This window comes from Lissotriton vulgaris, chromosome 6, assembly GCF_964263255.1.
Source record: "Lissotriton vulgaris chromosome 6, aLisVul1.2, whole genome shotgun sequence".
In the NCBI taxonomy this organism is placed as follows: Eukaryota; Metazoa; Chordata; class Amphibia; order Caudata; family Salamandridae; genus Lissotriton; species Lissotriton vulgaris.
The window spans coordinates 966,531,489-966,547,542 of record NC_141694.1 but is presented as its reverse complement, the minus strand read 5'-3'; the positions used below and the strand labels follow the sequence as shown (position 1 = coordinate 966,547,542).

General features: G+C 43.2%; 1 protein-coding gene across 7 annotated transcripts in view; it reads left to right on the top strand.

The window, feature by feature from the left end:
- The window catches only part of LAMA2 (laminin subunit alpha 2), a 3,858,378-nt gene that overhangs the window by 3,158,121 nt on the left and 684,203 nt on the right, over nucleotides 1-16,054 (top strand). For all 7 annotated transcript variants that reach the window (XM_086927001.1, XM_086926997.1, XM_086927002.1 and 4 more), the window contains one exon: nucleotides 1,039-1,141. In XM_086927001.1, coding sequence (XP_086783127.1) covers nucleotides 1,039-1,141 — 103 coding nt within the window. The remainder of the gene's footprint in view (nucleotides 1-1,038; nucleotides 1,142-16,054) is intronic.

The window sequence follows — 16,054 nt, the reverse complement described above, 5'->3', positions numbered from 1 at the left end:
GTTTCCAAGTGATGTATTTTCTTCGATTGCTTTCATTGTCTCTCTATGGAATGTGTCAACAAGTGTTCTGATACTTTTATTTTCTCAGTGTTGCCATGCAGCTACCAAAGATACCAACACATACCATTGGGTAAAAGGGTGTCATGTCGTTTTTTGGCCCAAGTATGTGTAATTAAAAAAATTACGGAAACCACAGGCACAACATGTAGTTTGTGCTTGGTATGGTTCTACATAGAAATTAATATTTTCCAGAGAAGGGGTAGGTAGAAAGTCATAATTTTAATAAAGTCTCGGAGGCTGTGGAAAGTTTGTTGTGGATGGGCAAGGGTGCTTCTTCTGCTGTTCCTCAAATTTTGATGTTGCCATTCGACCTAGTTTATTAGTTAGAGGTTCTGCTTCTTCTGCGGTGGTGGGCCATCATGAGCCCATGTTCTCAGAGAACAAAGAGGTGAGGCCAGTTCATAACACAAAACTACCATCCAAGTACAAGGACTTCTGTTTGCGATTATTGTGTCTGGAATCTGTACCTTTTTTTTCTATGTTAAGGGAAGTTGATGAAACATGTGCTTATGATGTTAAAGTGGCTACGTGCCCCGATGCGCACTGTATTTAAATTTGTAAGTGTATCTTTGTGCACCTTTCTGTTGCTGGGCATGCATCTGTGTGCCTACCTCTGGGTATTTTCAATATTGTGTTTGTTTCCGGAATTTCCATGTTCGAGCCCGCAGCTTTAAGGAAAACTCTCCAACCTGATCTGGTTAGTTGGAGTTTTCCTATCGGCATGTGGTCAGGGACATGGGCTCCTTTGCTTATGGAAATAAACCTATAGATTTACAACAATATGTGTGTGCCTCTCCTCGTTACACCTAGGAAAATCAGGAAAGTACGTGAGCAATGGGTGTGTGATTCATGCGGAACTCTCCAAAGCTTGTGTAGTGATATCTTTGCGTAGCCCTACAACTGATGTGCTTATTGTGAATGATGAAGTGTGCTTAAGGGCAGAGCACCAATAACTTGTCCTTTGTTCTCCATCAACAGGCAAGTGGTCCCCAGGGAACTATGAAGGACGGTGCCAAGAGCTCACTCCAGAAAAGCTTCAGAGTTCTGGGTGATGCCAAGAATCAGGAGAACGATCTCAAAGGTAGCCAGATTGATCTTAATGTTTGCGCTCTTTTTTAAAACCCAAGGCAGTTTCTGGGTGGGATTTGTCAAAATGTCTGCGCTCAGCTTTTAATTCATTTTGGAATCGTTTGAACAAGGGCTGTGAGTTTTTAATCAGTCACCTGTGGGCGCCAAAGCGAGACGCACAATACCTTGAGCGTTGTAATTTGTGAGCATGGACGGAAAATCTAGTTCAATTTGTAGTGTCACCATGGAAACATGGTTTATTTCTAATGTTACATCTTAATATATTATTATAACCGTACAAAAATGTATCTTTTCATGTCAGCTGATTCTGTTTGACACGAACGTTAGAGAACATTTATTATGGTTGACGCAAGTAAGGTTGCTATTCAATTTCCTAGGCAAATTACGCGTGTGCTTCACATTTGTTCGGCATGTTAACATGAAGTACTTATTACTGTTCTTTACATTAAATTTAAGAAAATGTTGCTGATGTACTTAACTGTGTGGTGAGCGAGATGGGGGGGCAGATTAAGCAGGTATTTAACTGCTATCAGTAAAAATGTGTTCTCTGTTTGGAACAATCAGTTACCCATGTGAACTGGCTAATGATACTTTTGCTTGTTTTTTCCTGCACATCTAAAGACAATTACTTGTTCTGGTTCGTCCACTCTTAAGAACAGGTTATTGTAGGCTTAACGCCAATTCAGTCAGCAATCGGCCTTAAAGCAAAAGTGTTAATGTATATGTCTGTGTGTGCATGCATACCAGTGTGTTTATTTTTTTGTTCTTGCCTGAAGAAGAGAGACAGAGGGGGACATTTACTACATTTTTACTTCAGAACTCTTTTCCTTTCTCTATTTGATTTGTACTAGACCAGTGGTGACTATCGTGGGCAGTTCTAAACCAGAGGTTAATACTTTCAAGATGGTCTGGCTCTTATCAACATCTCACAGTGTTCTTCTGTAATAAAACTATGGATGGGCGTAAATCGCATAATTTCGTGTAGTGTAATCAAATTGAATTACACATAAATTCCACAAGATTATGCAGAATTATGTGAGAAGAGCAATTCGGCATTTATTTAGAGAACTAGCACTACATGCAACAGAACACAAATTGCCTAACGTGTCCTTGCAGTAGGATTTTTTAACCCAAATTACTCCTAATTATTCGAGTGGGCATAATCATTCAATCTTCTTATCGGTAATTCTGCATCAAAGAGTAGTGCTCAATATCAAAATTACCCAGATTACTCTGTCATTATTGAAATGTTGCCCATGTCTAAATAAAACCCTTCAAAAACTTGAGGGCAACCTCAAAATGTACCACAAAATTAATATTTGTGTGTACGTCCATGTAATGCAAATGGGACTCTGAAGGTAAGCACCACAGGGCAGAAAGGAGAAAACTACATGCAAAATGAATAGAAGGACAAAAAGGCTGAGGCATGGTTGTTGATGCTCATACAGAAATGGAGGTACTTGTTGGACTTTGGCAGGGCGTATGGTAATATTTTTTATAGGTTTCTAGAACCTTTCACTAGAAGTGGATACAAATGTAGGGTTGTAATTAGAATAATATATGCAATTTTGGAATAACTTCTTTGTACTGAATTTCAGATTATTTTATATGTGTGCCTATTAAATATTTTTTGTTAGCCACTAAAACTTTATTCTATCAGTATATTGATGAGGGCAAAATATAGTAGTAATCTAAATACAGATAACAAGGCAGGGAATGGTCATTTGTTTATATGAACAATGACTGAATGTGGAGACAAAACAGCATGGACATAACAAATTAAGGGCCCCATGTGTCAACCTATTTTGCACTTGCAGACAGCATGAATTGCTAAATTTGACCGTTTGCAAATGCAAAATAGCCTTTCAAGATGTGTGAAAGGCTTTGGCAGTGTATTTTAGGTAATCACAATTTTTTGTGATTACCTAAAACTGTGTCTCAAAATAGGGATTAACATTTTGCAATTCTCTAAGCACATGTACTAAGCATTTCCTACTTGCTAACTGGGCATTTAGGAAATGCTATTACAATTGATTGCAAATCAATGGTGATCATGTGCAGTTTTTGAAAAGGCACAAAAAATGCATTTTCCAAAGTGCCATGTATCGCACACATGCCCTTGGGGCATGTCTGCGCTTTACTTGTGCACATTTTTCTGGGGGTGCTTCATGGATGCCTTAATTCTCCGGGCACCCTTGGTTTTGCATTTCCTAGTATGCAATTACCAATCAGGTTATTGTAAATTAGGTAATTCAAAACCATTCACACTTAGGGGCCTGTAGGACCATAGGAATAAATGAAGTAGCATTTCCTAAAACGATTCCCTAATCGCGATTGCAACTCTGTAGGAATCACTATATTCTTACATACCATTTTGCTTTACCGAAATTGCGATTACCTAAAATTTGCTACTTAGAGAATACAAAGCGGCACTTTGGTACACGTGGCATAAAATATTTCGACATGTAGGCAATAAATTATCAAAAGAACTGCATCACAGAATGTCGGACACATATTTCTAAAAACATCCTCTGGACAAAAGATTTTTAATCAGAACCTGTACATTGAACACACACAAACGTTTTTCATTAAACTTACTTTAAATTGAGCAACATTTTTGTTCAGGTTTGAAATAAAAATATAAGCTTTTTATTGTCTAAGTTTCTGTTCAAAGTGGTGATTTTATCGCAGGATTATATTTCATGAAGGAAATTTAATGATATAATTGAAGAGCTAAGTGAAGTTCATCGGAGAAATATATTGTTGGGGAAAATAGTTTCAGCCAATTATTTGAATTTAGAATAGAATTAACTTTGGGTTGTAATTCTAAAAGTTGTAATAGGAGTAGTAGTAATAGTGGTAGTAGTAGTGAAGACCCTTAAATATATGGAAGAATGAGATACGTGATTTTCTTAGAGAACAAACTAGTTGGATGAAAGATCCTATTTTAATTTTCTTACAGCCCATTTACTATATAATAATCTGAAAGTAAAAAACATTAGTGATAGATTCTTTACCTTAGAATATCCCCAAGGCATCAGACTGGATCCAGAAAGTTTTCGTCAGCAGTACCCCTGCTCATCGGTAGGAGTCGTAGTGCGGTTCTGCACGTATTCAGCAAGTATTACACAAACAATAAGCCTAGTTAGACGTTAACTAAAGTCTTTATTCAGTTGTCATTTACTCTTTTAGCTAATTCACCATGTCCAGCACTGAGCTGTTCTCTAGCCCAGTTTCCCTGGAAAAACCTCTCTCTTACCTCTGCCACCTTGGGTTGTTGTGTGGAGCTCGGTCCAGGTCTCCCATTCCTTCTTTCTGTGGAGGTGAATTCCGGCCACTACACTATCTGTTAAAAATAAAACACAACATATTGGAAAGCCCAATGTCTAACTTGACTTTAATGCAAAATAGCAGGCAGCAATGCAAAATAATTTTTTTAATTGTCATTTCAACTGACAAAATCTCTCGCTACAAACGTTTTTTGGGAGTCTAATGATGTAATGGGTACAATTTAGGACAGCTCAGATAGGTTTTCTTTCAATACAAGTCTGTAGAACCATGTGCTACAACCTTATTATTTATCTAATAAGATGGTGGAAGGATCCTCTCTGTGAGGGATTCCAAGCTGCCTTTGAGGAGGAGCTATCATTTATGAATATAATACTGAGCTCGTTATTTTCCCAGAAATCCACTCCCAGTTGCCAGGAGGGAAAGCAAGGCTATGGTTTTCAGAAATGTGCAAATATACAACGTTGAATCACACGGCTTGTAGACCTACTAGAGTCATAAAACGTAGGAAGCATATTTGAGGCTAAGGAATACTCTAAACTAATAGAAAATTATCTAGGTATTTGGTGCTAAAATATATTGCATCACTGTGGCATTCCTACTTCTACAATAATACATTAATATTTATCAGAATACATTAATATATTTTCACAGGTAGCACATAACATAGTCAGTGTTGTAACATGAGGGTCAGCATTTCCATCTTTGCAAGGTCCTACTGAACCCTAGGGAAATCTGATAGTGCCAGAATTGGTCTAGGTCAGTATGTGGGCCATATTTTTGGCCGCTTGTATGCCTGCTCCATGATCTGGTGGGCAATATTTTAAGTCTCACCTGAGGAGCTGTTTCCAAGTTACTCACCGGAGGCTTAGACGCTGTTCATTGCTTACCATTGTGAAGAACCGGGTTTTAGAACCCAGCGGCGCCAGGGGAAACGCCCGATGTCTTCAGGTCCACCTGTCTTAGAATACAGAGACACGGGATACTTCTCGGTGACGTCAAAGACCAAATTTATTGGCTGCAACCAGGAACAGAGGTCTACGAAGCACAACACGGGTGGTTCGCTAGAGACTGCACCAATTCATAGAGCGGAGCATCGTCTTTTATGCTAAAAATCACATTCCTGGCTAGCATCGATTACATACAAACTGACCAATCGCATTGTGACATTTCAAACATATCGCATGACGACAATCCCACTTTCCGTTGTCCAGCCCACCAGAAATGACAAGGCAAAATCCAACATTCTTGCTCGAACAGGCCGGACGGACCCATCATAAAAGACCTCAACCCAAGTCAATAATTAAGCCATAAAGGAAGGAACAGAAGCAGATGAGAAGCAAGATAGAAGGGTGTGTGCATGTACCATAATCTCAGCAATGTCCTGCTCTTTGATCTCTATCTGACCAGCTGCCTAACAAGGAACTGGCTCAACAAAGTTAGCCTCGGGCAAGGGAGTCAGTTCGGTCAGGTCACTAAGGAGTCAACTAAGGTGTACGTGCCCCAGAGACTCGTTCAGCCGTAGTCATTGGCCTATGTGAGGGCAACCCCACAAAATGGCTGCCGTAAACAAAATGGAACCCGAAGGTTCGAACGGAATCTATGAATACGTAGTGTTCCCATTGATCGTTTATTACGAAAACACTCGCACATACCGCACTCGTGATTTGCGGTCCGCTGACACCAAAATCGTCTATATCCGATGATTTTCATCAAACGGGTTCAGAACCACGGAACCACAGACCCTCCTTTTGCCTTTACATAGGCAACAAACCCAAACCCATGTCAATCTGAATCCAGGTCTAAATTCATTAGATCATCAAGATGTTGCTGTAGCATCATCCTAGTACTTAGCAACTCTCTCTGGACAGGTCTCCTCGCACACGAAGTAGCACAAAAGCCACATATCGCAGGAGCACACTGTACACAGAGACAGAACAGGAAAAGGATAGCTAAGATCATCCCAATGACCATCAGAATCTTCCATCCCCACGTGGATAACAATCCCCAAAACCATCCCATCAACGGCCAATCTCCCTCGTCTATATGTACAGACTCGGAGATCTTATGTAGCCTGGAAATGGCCTGGAAAACTGTCGGAGCGTTGTCTGGAATGAAAACGCAGCAGCTCGGTTGAATCAATTTACATACCCCACCTCTATCTGCAAGTATGACATCTAGCGCAACTCGGTTCTGAAGAGTCATAAGGCGATCCGACTGGAGCTCAGCAGTCAAGTTACTAAGGGCACCGGCAGTTTTGACTATGGTGGACTCAACCACTCTCGTCAACTGTCGAATGTTCCTGCTGTTAGCCATAGGTCCCCAGAACGGCAGAAAACCCTTAATGAAAAATCTCCCAATTCTTGTCCTGCTGTATCTTCCTTACTGAAGACACCTCTAGCAACTCTCGTCTTATGGTAATCTGCCGCAGCTGTAAATGTGGGAGGCAACAGGTACGAAACAAAACATGTGCCCGAAAAGTCAGGGGGCAGCCATGTGTACGATTTATCGTAACAGATGAAATAGGTACCCCTGGGGAAGTCTGAGACGCAAACACATAAGTCTCAGTGCAGACACTCTTCCCTAATTGAGCTCTCGGATTGTTGCCATTACCTTGCAGACAATAATGACCCTGATGGGGCACTATCCAAATCGGAAGGGGTTTCTTCACTCGCTGGTTAACACTCAGACTAACTCCGTATCCAGTAACGTTCCAACCAATGTATGCTTGTGTCTCATCTCTCGGGATAGTCTCGTAGGAATCTATTCCTCTAATCATATCCACTATACCCTTGACCAGAGCACTAGTCTTTGGACTATCTTTCACGGAACGTTGGCGGTAGACTCCATGAGCATAAATGAACATCGTTCTGTATGCCCAAATAGAACCATTGTAGCTAAAATGCAAAACCAAATACGGAATACCTTTATCGGTCGTATGGGGCATGAGGCCACAAACCCAACAGTTAGTCGTGTTCCTTACTAGCTGGTGTTGATGCAGGAGTTGAACAAAGGAATTGTTAGCAAATTCCAATCTTCTAACAGTTTCATGTTCGGGCAGAGGGTGAAAAGAATGTGAAGAAACAGTAGGAGGAGGCATAGGTTGTGTAGTGGGCATGAACGTCACTTGAAAAGAGAATGTCACATATCCAATTAAAAACATCATTAAACTAAACAATATAAGTAAACACAATATTAAAAAACATTTTCTGCTCATTACTTCACAGATTCTGCTCTTAAAGCTTATTTTTTCAACAGGTCTCTCCATCTCGAAAAACTCCATCCTCTCTAATTGCTGCTCGCGGCGGTAGGGTGTTCTGTGCTAAGGAACGCGTCTGTCAGTCCAGGGCAACTCCCTTAGACCAACTAGAACCGTCGACCTAACGTCTTCGGCTTGCACTCCAAAGACTTGACACCGCGACCCTACAGCTGAACCCGGATGGCGGTTCGAAAAACAAAAATCAAAAAAGTTCCTCGGAGGAGAGCTAACCTTAAAAATCAGTAAAAGAAAAACTTTAGTTCTTGATTTGTCCAGCGACTCTCGGTCGCAAATTATAACGCTCTTTGGCAGGCAATGTCTGTTCACGGAACAGTAACTCAGGTTCAACAGTGTTTAAACGATTCAACGGAGGCATAGCTTCTTGAAGAAGATCGTCACTTTCTTGCTCAGTGTTCGTTCCAATCAAACGGGCATCGCTAAAAGGCAGAAAACGAGGCACGGTCTCAGTTTCAGAATCAGGAAGTCCTTTCTGGACCCACCGGTCGTACGGCAGAGGCAAAGAGACCTTCCTACAATGTACGCCGTGGATCCAATTCTTTTTACCGTGCACTCGAACTGCAGAACGGGTAGATAGCAACACTAGATATGGTCCAGTCCAGCGGGGCTGCTCGTTCTTGGTTCGTGGAAATTCTTTATCAGGATCCAAGATCCAGGTTCGATAGCATGTCCTGGATCTTCAGAAGCTTGTGGCAGTGTTCATGAACCTGTTGATGCAAAACACGCAATTTAGCCGTCAATTTGTACAGGTAGTCAAGCAACACAGGATATTTTATCTCGCTAAACTTTGTCGGCCGTGGCACTCCCCAAATTTTTGCCGGGCGACCAAAAACTACCTCGTACGGACTCAGACCCATTTGTGAATGCAGAGTCATTCTAGTGGACAAAAGAGCTAGTAGCAAAGCATCTGGCCATTGTAAACCAGAGCTCGCTTGAATCTTAGCTAATTTCAGCTTGAGAGTGCCATTATAGCACTCGACTAGGCCAGCTGATTGGGGGTGATTTGCAGCGTGAAGCTTCTGCCTAATTCCTAACCCATCACATACTCTCTTCATCACTTGACCCACAAATTCACTCCCATTGTCACTCCAGATCATTCTCGGCAAACCATACCTAGGGAAGAATTCCTTAATAAGGGCTTTCGCTGTGGACAAAGCAGTGTTGTCTTTCAAAGGGTAGGCTTCCAACCATCTAGAAAAAGAGCAAACAACCACTAAGACATACTTCAGGTTTTTGCACCTCTCCATGTGGATGAAATCTAGTTGCAAAGCCTCGAACGGATATGTTGGAGGAGCAAAATGACCATCTGGGGTTGGAGTTCCCTTACCAGGATTATTCATCAAACACACCATACAATTCTTAACCAAATTCTCTGCACACTTTGGAAAACCAGAATTCTGCCATACTGGAGCTAACAAATTGCAAATCCCTTTCACAGTGATATGAGCCATTCCATGAGCCATTGTAACCACTGGAAGTACATACGCATCGGGTAACAACCATCTCTGATGCTCTGACAATTCAATCCAACAACCATTCGAATCCAATTTACCCTTACTCTGTAGCTTCAGCTTGGATGGATTTCACACTCTCAATCGTATCTTCACACATACTTCTATCCGGAACCCATCTCGCCGGACCCGCAACATACATTCGACTCATCACATTTCTCGCAGTTTCTTTCGCGACTTCATCTGCAAACGCATTACCACGACCAACATCATCAGTAACTCTCTTATGCGCACTGCATTTCACAATCGCAACTTGCAACGGCAAAGTAAGTGATTCAAGAAGTTCATTCACCAACTGACAATGCTGGATCTTAGTGCCATGTGAAGTCAGGAACCCACGTTCTTTCCACAAACGTCCAAAACTATGAGCAACACTGAACGCGAACTGGCTATCGGTGTACACAGTCACTCGCTTTCCATTCGACAACACACACGCTCTTGTCAATGCAATCAACTCTGCTGCTTGCGCTGAATTGTGTGGGATACGTGCAGCTTCAACAATCATATGCAAAGTCGTAACAGCATATGCCACAGTCGTATCACCATTCGGAAGCTTAAAGCACGAACCATCAACCCATAAGGTACCATCACACTCTACAAGAGGAGTATCCCTAAGGTCTATCCTCCCTTTCGTTTCTTCCTGTGTCCTAAGGAAGCAATCATGCTGGTCAGAAACATCTGTCTCAACTGAAATCGGCAACAACGTAGCTGCATTCAACGTGTTGCATCTCTTTATATGCACGTGACTCGCTAACAGTGTCAATTCGTAACCCGACAACCGAGCACTAGTTAAATGCTGTGTCTTGGTACGATTCAACAAGGTATCCACTGCATGTGGAACCATCACAATCAATGTATTGTCCATTACCAAACCAGCAGACTGTCGAATCGAAACAGCCGCTGCTGCTGTAGCTCTCAAACAACTCGGCAATGCTCTAGCTACAGGATCCAAAGTCGACGAAAAATAAGCACATGGACGCTGCTTATCGCCAAACTGTTGAGTCAAAACTGACAATGCACATCCCTCTCTCTCGTGGACATACAATGTAAAAGGCTTACTGTAGTCGGGAGTACCCAACACAGGAGCCGAACATAACGCATCACGCAATTCTGAAAAGCTCTTCTTACATTCGTCAGTCCAAGGAATAGGATTAGGAGTATCCTTAACAGTAAGAGCTATCAAAGGCTTCGCAAGCAATGAAAAATTAGGAATCCACTGTCTATAATACGACGTAATACCCAAGAAAGCACGTACTTCTCTCTGTGTCGTAGGCACACTCATTTTCGCAATAGCTTGAATTCTTTCTGGGGTCAGTTTCCTTCCCTCCTTCGATAAGAGGTGACCTAAGTAGGTAACTTCTAGTCGACAATATTGCAACTTCGAAAGAGAAACCTTATGATGGAAATCAGACAAGTGACGTAGCAATGACAAGGTAGCCTCTCTACAGATCTCTTCATTGTCAGCAGCAACTAACAAATCATCAACATACTGAATAAGAGCAGCACCATCAGGTAAAACAAGCAAATCAAGTTGCGTTTTCAAAGCTTGACTATAGATCGAAGGACTCTCACAGTAGCCTTGAGGAGCGCGCTTAAACCGGAAGCTTCATCCTCCTAAAGAGAAACCAAAAATATCCCTACTCTCCACGGCAATTGGGATGCTGAAGAAAGCATTCTTCAAGTCAATCACCGAAAACCACATGGTTGTAGCCGGGATAAAAGTCAGCAAAGCGGTGATATCAGGCACAACAGGAAATTGTGGAACTACAATCTTATTCACCTCACGGAGATCGATCACAAACCTATATACAGGAGGCTGTGAAGAATCAGTTCTTTGCAGAACAGGCAAAACCAGACTATTACACACATTACCTCTCGTTTCCTCAATCACACCTTTCTCAATTAGATCATAGATGATCGCCAAAAGTGCTCTTTCACCATCACTGGAAATCCGATATTGGGGAATACGTGGCAATCTAGCATTCGCTTTCAACGTCCCAACATATGGCGGAATCTCTAGGAGACCCACATCATTAGGACCAGTAGCCCAAAGAGAATCAGGGAGAGAAGACAACTCAGGTGGAAGTCGATCTTTAGGCAAATACATCGGAGAGATCACTCTCTTTCCCAATGTAATCTGTACTCCTGAAGGAGAACAATGTAGCGTCGCATACAATCTCTTCAACAAGTCCAATCCTAACAAGTTCTCACCACAACCTGTCGTCTGAATGAGGGGTGCTTCGAATTCACAAGGTCCAACAGAAATAGACAATGAACTAGAAATCGGATTCGTAACCGGGGCGCCAGAAAAACCTACCGAAACATTCGTTATGCCAGACAAAGGTGCGCCAGGGAGTTTAGAGTGCATAATAGAACTCTTTGCAGCACCAGTATCCAACAAAAAAGGCTCTGACACACCTGATGTAATCACTTCAACATAAGGTCCACTCTGATCTACTGGAACTGAAACAACTCCCTCTCTTTGTCTATGGCTGTCCTAGCAATCATTACCATCCATATTCTCACCTTTGACGTAATAATCATCCGCATAGTACTGAGCCGTCCTAACAGATGCACCATTCTGCTGATCAAAGCTATTCATAGAGTTCTGCGGAGGCAAAGAACGCGCATTCTGAGGAAACACACCACGTCCTCTACCTCTAGGAGCTTGCTGAACACTTCGACCTCTCACACCAGAAGCACCATTCACGCGCTGTAACAGAACCGGACAACTACTCTTGAAATGACCCTCTTCTTTGCAATACGCACACTGGTTAGGGCCTACGGGAAAACGCGGTTGAGAAGACTCGAACCTTTGCGAGTTTCTCTGATATTGCTGAGGTTGCTGATAATCGCGCTGATCATTACGAGGCGGAAAAGCTTGCTGTAAAAGAACTTTAGTCTTCAATTCCTTAGTTTTCCTATCCGCTTTCTCTATCTCATCCTTATTTCTATTCTCATAGTACTGGGCAGTAGCCAAAATCTGCGCTGACGTAGAAACAGCCCAAGCACTCTCAGAATCCTTCAACTTATTACACAATTCGGGAAGCAAATTATGAACAAACTTGTCAACGAACAACCGTTGACCACCTTCTGTACTCATGTCTTGACCACTATGGTCGATAAACGTCTCTTCAAATCTGGTGAAATAGTCGGACACATTTTCGTCTTTCTTCTGTTTGCATGCGGACAACTTGTCCCAATTAACACGCATAGCAGGCATCAAAGTCTTCATATAATTAATAATCCTACCAGGGAGATCAGCAATCACATCCTCAGGTTTAGCACCACCTACTTATCTAGCATCTGCAGCTCTAAGATTATTTCATGTATCACCTAATTCCTGTGCATGATCCGTGTGACGAATCAATCGCCATATAGGCTGTGGAACTACATTCCCAAACAACATATCTATATCGGCTAGATTCATAATACATGAATCCGCAGTCTGAGACAATTCCTTATTATACCCTGCAGGATTTTTACGTGGATCAGGCAAAGTCTGCTTAAGGGCTAAAACTTCAGCACCCTTCCACGGAACATGTACCCAGACACGCTGGAAGTGTGGCGGAAAAACTGGATTAGCATTTACATCACCTGGCCTCCAAACTGGAGGAACCTCTCGCATCAGATATTGTCGCGCCTTTCTCCTAACTGAAGAATCAGGTTCGAACAATCGCTGAGAAGGAGATTCATTCCTAAACGACAACAACGTCGCAACTGCTTTCTCAACATCAAGACCCACAAGAGTTCCTTTCGCAAACTCTGCTCGTATACGAAACAACTCAGACGGAACTTGTCCAAAATCACCATTTTCCCATTCTTCACGAAGGAAAGCACACATCATATCAAAGACATATCTCTGTTTCGGTGCTTTCCATTGTCTGAAAACATCCATAACACACTCGAGATCATAATGCGAAGGATACGTAATCCATTTACGTGCCAAGTGATCTAACACTGTCCGTTCATCAGGACCAGGCAATTGACTACGCAATTGCTTACGCTCTGCAACAGGAGACATACCCAATGAACCAAGAAGAGGAGAAAAGAAATCAACAACAGTATCGGTCATTCTCTGTCGAACAGAAGGAGAAGTTGACAAAAGAACAGGAGTCAAAGCAGATTGAGAAGAACCCAAAGTAGGAACAGTAACAGGAGGAGTAAACAATACAGGTGTAGGAGTAGCAGACGAAGGAGGTAGTAAAGTTGGCGGCCCTTGAGAAGGCTGCGCCAAAGGAATAGGTGCCAACGGAAAAGGAGCTGGCTGTTGAGAAATCACAGGTGGCACAACAACCGGAGGTTGCGCAACAACAACTGGCGGAGGTGCTGTAGCACTCTGCACATAAGGGGGTGGCGAACTCAATGGGTGCGACATTAAAGGATCTTTCACAAGATCTTTCTTTTCTGCTTGCTGTCGAAGTGGCAGAGCTGGATAGCACTTGTCTCCCTCTAGTTTACATTGCCTAAGTTACTGTTCGCTTTCTTGTTCTTCTTCATTATCCCTAAACTGTATAGCAGCTTGCACCATTGACATACCTCGTTCTCTTTTATTTCGCTTCGCTAACTTAATTTCTTTCTGTTTGGCTTCCTTTCGCCATAAGCGGAAAGAGTCAAACATTGCCGGCCGGGCTTTCTTCTTGAACAGTTTAACTTCGAGATTATCTAGAATCTCACTTTCAAAGCTATCATAACGGGGCCACTGTAGGACACCGTCTTTCCTGGTATATTTGATCCATACTTCATTATACGCGATGGGGCCCCCTCCATGTTTTACATAGAGCTCATCGGTCGGAGTTCCAATCGGAGGAACCGGACACGAATCCTCCAATCGGGAATCCCTAGTACAAACACAACCAAATATCTTTCCAAGTCTGCTAAGACCAGGCATCTTCGCTCACTAGCCTAGCTTCAAACTTCAAGGGAATATCAAAAACGATAGTCTCGCGAATACACGAGTCCCTCTGCTTTGGGGCCTGCAGGTACCAAATCAAAGAATCCCGATGCGATACCAAAACAAAACTAAGGACTGGGAGACGCTCCACTCATACTTAACTGAAATGTCGATGGCGTCACCAGAAGACCCGTCTATCGTCTCGCTCTACAAATCATCTAATGGCTCCAAGACAGGGCGACAGTCAGGGCAGCAGTCCTTCGTAGCCGTCGGAAAGCGGGGAACCTCGCAGCAAAGACTTTCGGACCACGACGACATACAGGGGTCGATGAAGTGGCAGGCCTTCCTCCAGAATTTTCACACGAAGCTCCTCACGATCTTCAGGCTTGGACCGGTACCGCTGAAGTCACCCCAAGTTGGGCGCCAACTGAAGAACCAGGTTTTAGAACCCAGCGGCGCCAGGGGAAACGCCCGATGTCTTCGGGTCCACCTGTCTTGGAATACAGAGACACGGGATACTTCTCGGTGACGTCAAAGACCAGATTTATTGGCTGCAACCAGGAACAGAGGTCTACGAAGCACAACACAGGTGGTTCGCTAGAGACTGCACAAATTCATAGAGCGGAGCATCGTCTTTTATGCTAAAAATCACATTCCTGACTAGCATCGATTACATACAAACTGACCAATCGCATTGTGATATTTCAAACATATCGCATGACGACAATCCCACTTTCCGTTGTCCAGCCCACCAGAAATGACAAGGCAAAATCCAACATTATTGCTCGAACAGGCCGGACGGATCCATCATAAAAGACCTCAACCCAAGTCAATAATTAAGCCATAAAGGAAGGAACAGAAGCAGATGAGAAGCAAGATAGAAAGGTGTGTGTGTGTACCATAAACTCAGCAATGTCCTGCTCTTTGATCTCTATCTGACCAGCTGCCTAACAAGGAACTGGCTCAACGAAGTTAGCCTCGGGCAAGGGAGTCAGTTTGGTCAGGTCACTCAAGAGTCAACTAAGGTGTACGTGTACCAGAGACTCGTTCGGCCGTAGTCATCGGCCTATGTGAGGGCAACCGCACAAAATGGCTGCCGTAAACAAAATGGAACCCGAAGGTTCGAACGGAATCTATGAATACGTAGTGTTCCCATTGATCGTTTATTACGAAAACACTTGCACATACCGCACTCGTGATTTGCGGTCCGCTGACACCAAAATCGTCTATATCCGATGACTTTCATCGAACGGGTTCAGAACCACGGAACCACAATTGTTTGGCTTCATTGTCACTCTCTTTTGCCTGCTTTCCATACGTTGGAGCATGCAGCATTCAGTTGTGCTCCTTGTGTTTTTATCTCTCACGTGAAGAGTGCTCCCAGTACTGGAAACCTTCCACTGCTCCCTTAACTGGGCACTACATTTTTATTTTTTTCTAAGCTCTTGACTTGATTGCATATCTTTTCCAGTCATCTTCCTCAAATATTCATCTTCCATGTTGCTTCGCCCCCTCCCCACATTCCATGTTGCATCGCTGTGTCACTTGTACCTCCTGTGTCCCTGTTGTTGCTTGCCCCCTCCCACCAACGTGTTGCGCTTTCCCCCACCTTCTGTCCATTTTGTTGCCCTTGCTCTCACCCCACCTCTGTCCGTGTTGTTGCAAGCCCCCACTTGCAGACTGTGGTGTTGCTCTTCCTTCCACCCCCTCATACCCCATCCGCTATCTTTGTTGTTGCTATCCAACCAGCCCCACCAACTGCCATGTTGTTGCCGTCCCTCCCTCACCCTCTTCTACAACCCCTCCCTCTGTGTTGCCTCCTGTCTCACACCACGATGAAAATGAAAAAGCGATATGATCAACACCAAGGACAGGTGGTGGGGGCAAGCAACGACAAGACTTAGGGAATGCAAGTGATACAGAGGGCAAGGCAAA